At 74.2% G+C, this 2671-nt stretch overlaps 1 protein-coding gene across 1 annotated transcript in view; it reads right to left on the bottom strand.

The window, feature by feature from the left end:
• Window positions 1-1544: 1544 nt before the first annotated feature.
• Window positions 1545-2671, bottom strand: part of LOC105854220 (collagen alpha-1(I) chain-like) — a 17800-nt gene continuing 16673 nt past the window's right edge. The window contains exon 8 of the mRNA XM_012731134.1: window positions 1545-1799. Within this exon, the coding sequence (XP_012586588.1) occupies window positions 1545-1799 (255 nt within the window). The remainder of the gene's footprint in view (window positions 1800-2671) is intronic.

Here is a 2671-nt window from a genome sequence, read left to right as displayed (position 1 = left end):
GGGGCAGCACCCAGGCCAGCGGCTGGGGTCAGGGGCCCACGCTGGGGCGGAGCCAGGCCCTGGCCTGGGAACTCCCGTTCAAGTTGTGCTGGCTCCGGGCGGCTGCGCCCCAGCCCGCGAGGGCCCAGGGCCACGGCTCCCGACCCCACGCGTCCAGCCTTTCTCCCCCCAAGTCTCCCGCCCTCGGCACCCGCCGCCCAGTACGCCACTCCGTGCGGCCTCGGGCGCTCTGCCCCGCAGAGGTCGGCGAAGGCCATGCTGCCAGCCGGCCCTGGCGAGGCGGCTCCTGGACGTCGGCCCTGCGGCCGCCGGCAGCCTCCCGGGGCTGAGCGACCCACAGCCGCTCTGTCCCGCTCGGCGGCGACCCTTGGGGCGCCTGCCTCAGGCTGGAGACGCCCCTCCCGGCTACCCAGTGAGCCTCCACACACCGGACATTTCCAAAACCCTTCAGGAAACCAGTCGCTTGGCCGCTGGCGTGGATGGGGCCTCGCGGGGTCTGGCCGGCCGGGGCGGCGTCCACTGTCCGAACCAGGGGTGGCCACCCCATGGCCGATACGGAGGCTCTCGCAGTGGCTGCTGTCAGCTAGAGGCCGGCGGCAGAGTGGTGGACACAGTGACCCCACAGCCTGGGGGGGGTGAACGGGGTCCCTGGGAGAGGGGAGGGTCCAGGCCCCGGCTCCCCCTTCCCCGGGAGGGGACGACAGGCAGGAGCAGCCGGGCAGTGGAGACCCCTGAGCGCCGCGCCGGCTCCTGGCCCCGGGCTGGCCGCCCAGGGCGGGGGACCGTGGGAGGCCGACGCGGGTCCATCCGGTTCCCGTTGCTCCCCCAGACCAGCGCGCCCGTTTCTGGCCCTTTTCCACGCCCCCTCGGAAGGGGCTCGGCCGGGCAGCTTCGGCCTTGCTCGGGCCAGTCCCGTCTGGCTGGACTTTACCCCGGGGGCGGGTGGCCCCGAGCCTGGTGTGCCGCTGCGGCCGCTGTCCGGGTCGCCCGCTGGGTCTGTGCGCTGCGTCGTGACGGGGTGGCCACCCCGCTGCGCCAGTTCAGAGCGGGTTGGTGTGACAGAGGCTCGGCGCTCCCCGGCCTCCCCGAGGCAGGGGCCTCCCTGTCCCTCACAGCCGCCCAGGCCATGGTGCCCCGCCGGGCACCACTAGGGTCTCGTCTCGGGTGGCGGGCGCTCGGTCCGTGGGCTGCACCGGCCACTGCCAGCGCCTGTCTGCGCCCCTCCCGCACCCGGGGAGACACTGGCCCGCAGGGTGGACGGCCAGATGGTCACGGAACACGGGGAGGCCCCTCCCTGGCGGCCTGGGGTCCCTCGACCCCGGCGGCCTGAGTCCCCCCGCCAGGGAGCGACCGCTGGGCGCAGCAGACCCCTCCTGCCCCCGCCGCCCTCTGCCGCGGGTCTCAGTGGATCCGCCTGTCCTGCTCCCCGTCTGTCTCCGGGGCGTCGTCACCCCTCACCTCTGGCCTGTATCCCAGTCAACACAAGGACCGTTGACACACCAGCCCCAAGGTGGCAAGCGAGACGCGGGTCCCACCGTGAGTCGCTACGAGCGGTTTTCGGCCCACAGAGCCTCGAGCCCCGGGAAGCCCGGCGAGCTGCAGAGCCCGCGGCTGAGGGCGCCGAGCCCCGCCTGCCGCACGCCGCCACCCCGACGCCCAGTGAAAGCTGAGCCTGGCGGGCCGGGCGGCCCGGGCGCAGCTCTCTGGGCCTCGGCAGACGCCGGCGACTGCGCAGGGCCGGGCCGCTCGGCCTCAGACGCGCTCCTGGCTTTCATTTCCTCTGCTGACAAGGGTCCCCGCTGACCAGGGACAGAAACGAGCCGGGTCTGAGACTCTGGCGTGGGCGCCGGCCGCTCTGACCTGCGGGCTGGCCGGTGGGGGAGTCCAGTCGCGTCCCCTCCCCCAGTCGGGCCCCGGCAGTGGGCTCCAGTCCGGTCCACCCCATTGGGGTGCCGGTTGCCCACCCCTGCTGGGCGGCGCCGGCAGGCCAGGCCACAGGCGGCCCCTCCTGGCTTCCCGCCGGCGGGCAGGTGGGCCCAGCCCTGCACGTGGCCCGGCCCGGCGCCTGCAGCCAGCCACGTCCTGCAGCCTCCTGCCCCACAGCGGGGTCCCCAGCGCCCTCGGGGTGGGGAGGGCCGGGCTCCCCAGCGTCCTCAGCATCCTCGGTGGGGAAGCGCCCTCGGCGGGCCAGGTCTTATTTAAACAATGTAATCAAGGCCGAGGGCCGGAAAATGGATACAGGAGCGGGCGGCAGGTGCCTGAGCTCCCCCTCCCTGCGGCCCAGGCGCCAGGTTAGAGCCAGACGGGCCGAGAAGGCCGCAGGGAGGGCGCTGGCCAGCGCCCCGGCACCCGGCGTCAGCACAGGGCCGCTGGGCCCCGGGCCTGGCCAGCCCGCAGCCCGGCACAGGCCCCTGGTGTCCAGGGGTGCTGCTGGGAACCGGCGCCCCTCCTTCAGCCGGGCTCCCGCGCCCTCGCGGCCCTCTGGGGCCCTGTTTGCTCAGGGAAGCAGGACGACCCCACGCGACCCCACTCGGGCCGCAGCCGACTGGGCGGACGGCGGCCTGGAGGCCATTTGGAGGTGCATCTCCCCCATTTCACCCAACTTCTCTCAAAGTTAAAAAACAAAACGGCACACAGCTGCGGAAGGCTCGCGCCCCCCCGGGCTGCCCGC

This window comes from Condylura cristata, unplaced genomic scaffold, assembly GCF_000260355.1.
Source record: "Condylura cristata isolate star-nosed mole 26May11 unplaced genomic scaffold, ConCri1.0 scaffold00003, whole genome shotgun sequence".
Classification (NCBI taxonomy): domain Eukaryota; kingdom Metazoa; phylum Chordata; class Mammalia; order Eulipotyphla; family Talpidae; genus Condylura; species Condylura cristata.
The sequence above is the reverse complement of the archived record's forward strand: the minus strand, read 5'-3'. Positions and strand labels throughout refer to the sequence as shown.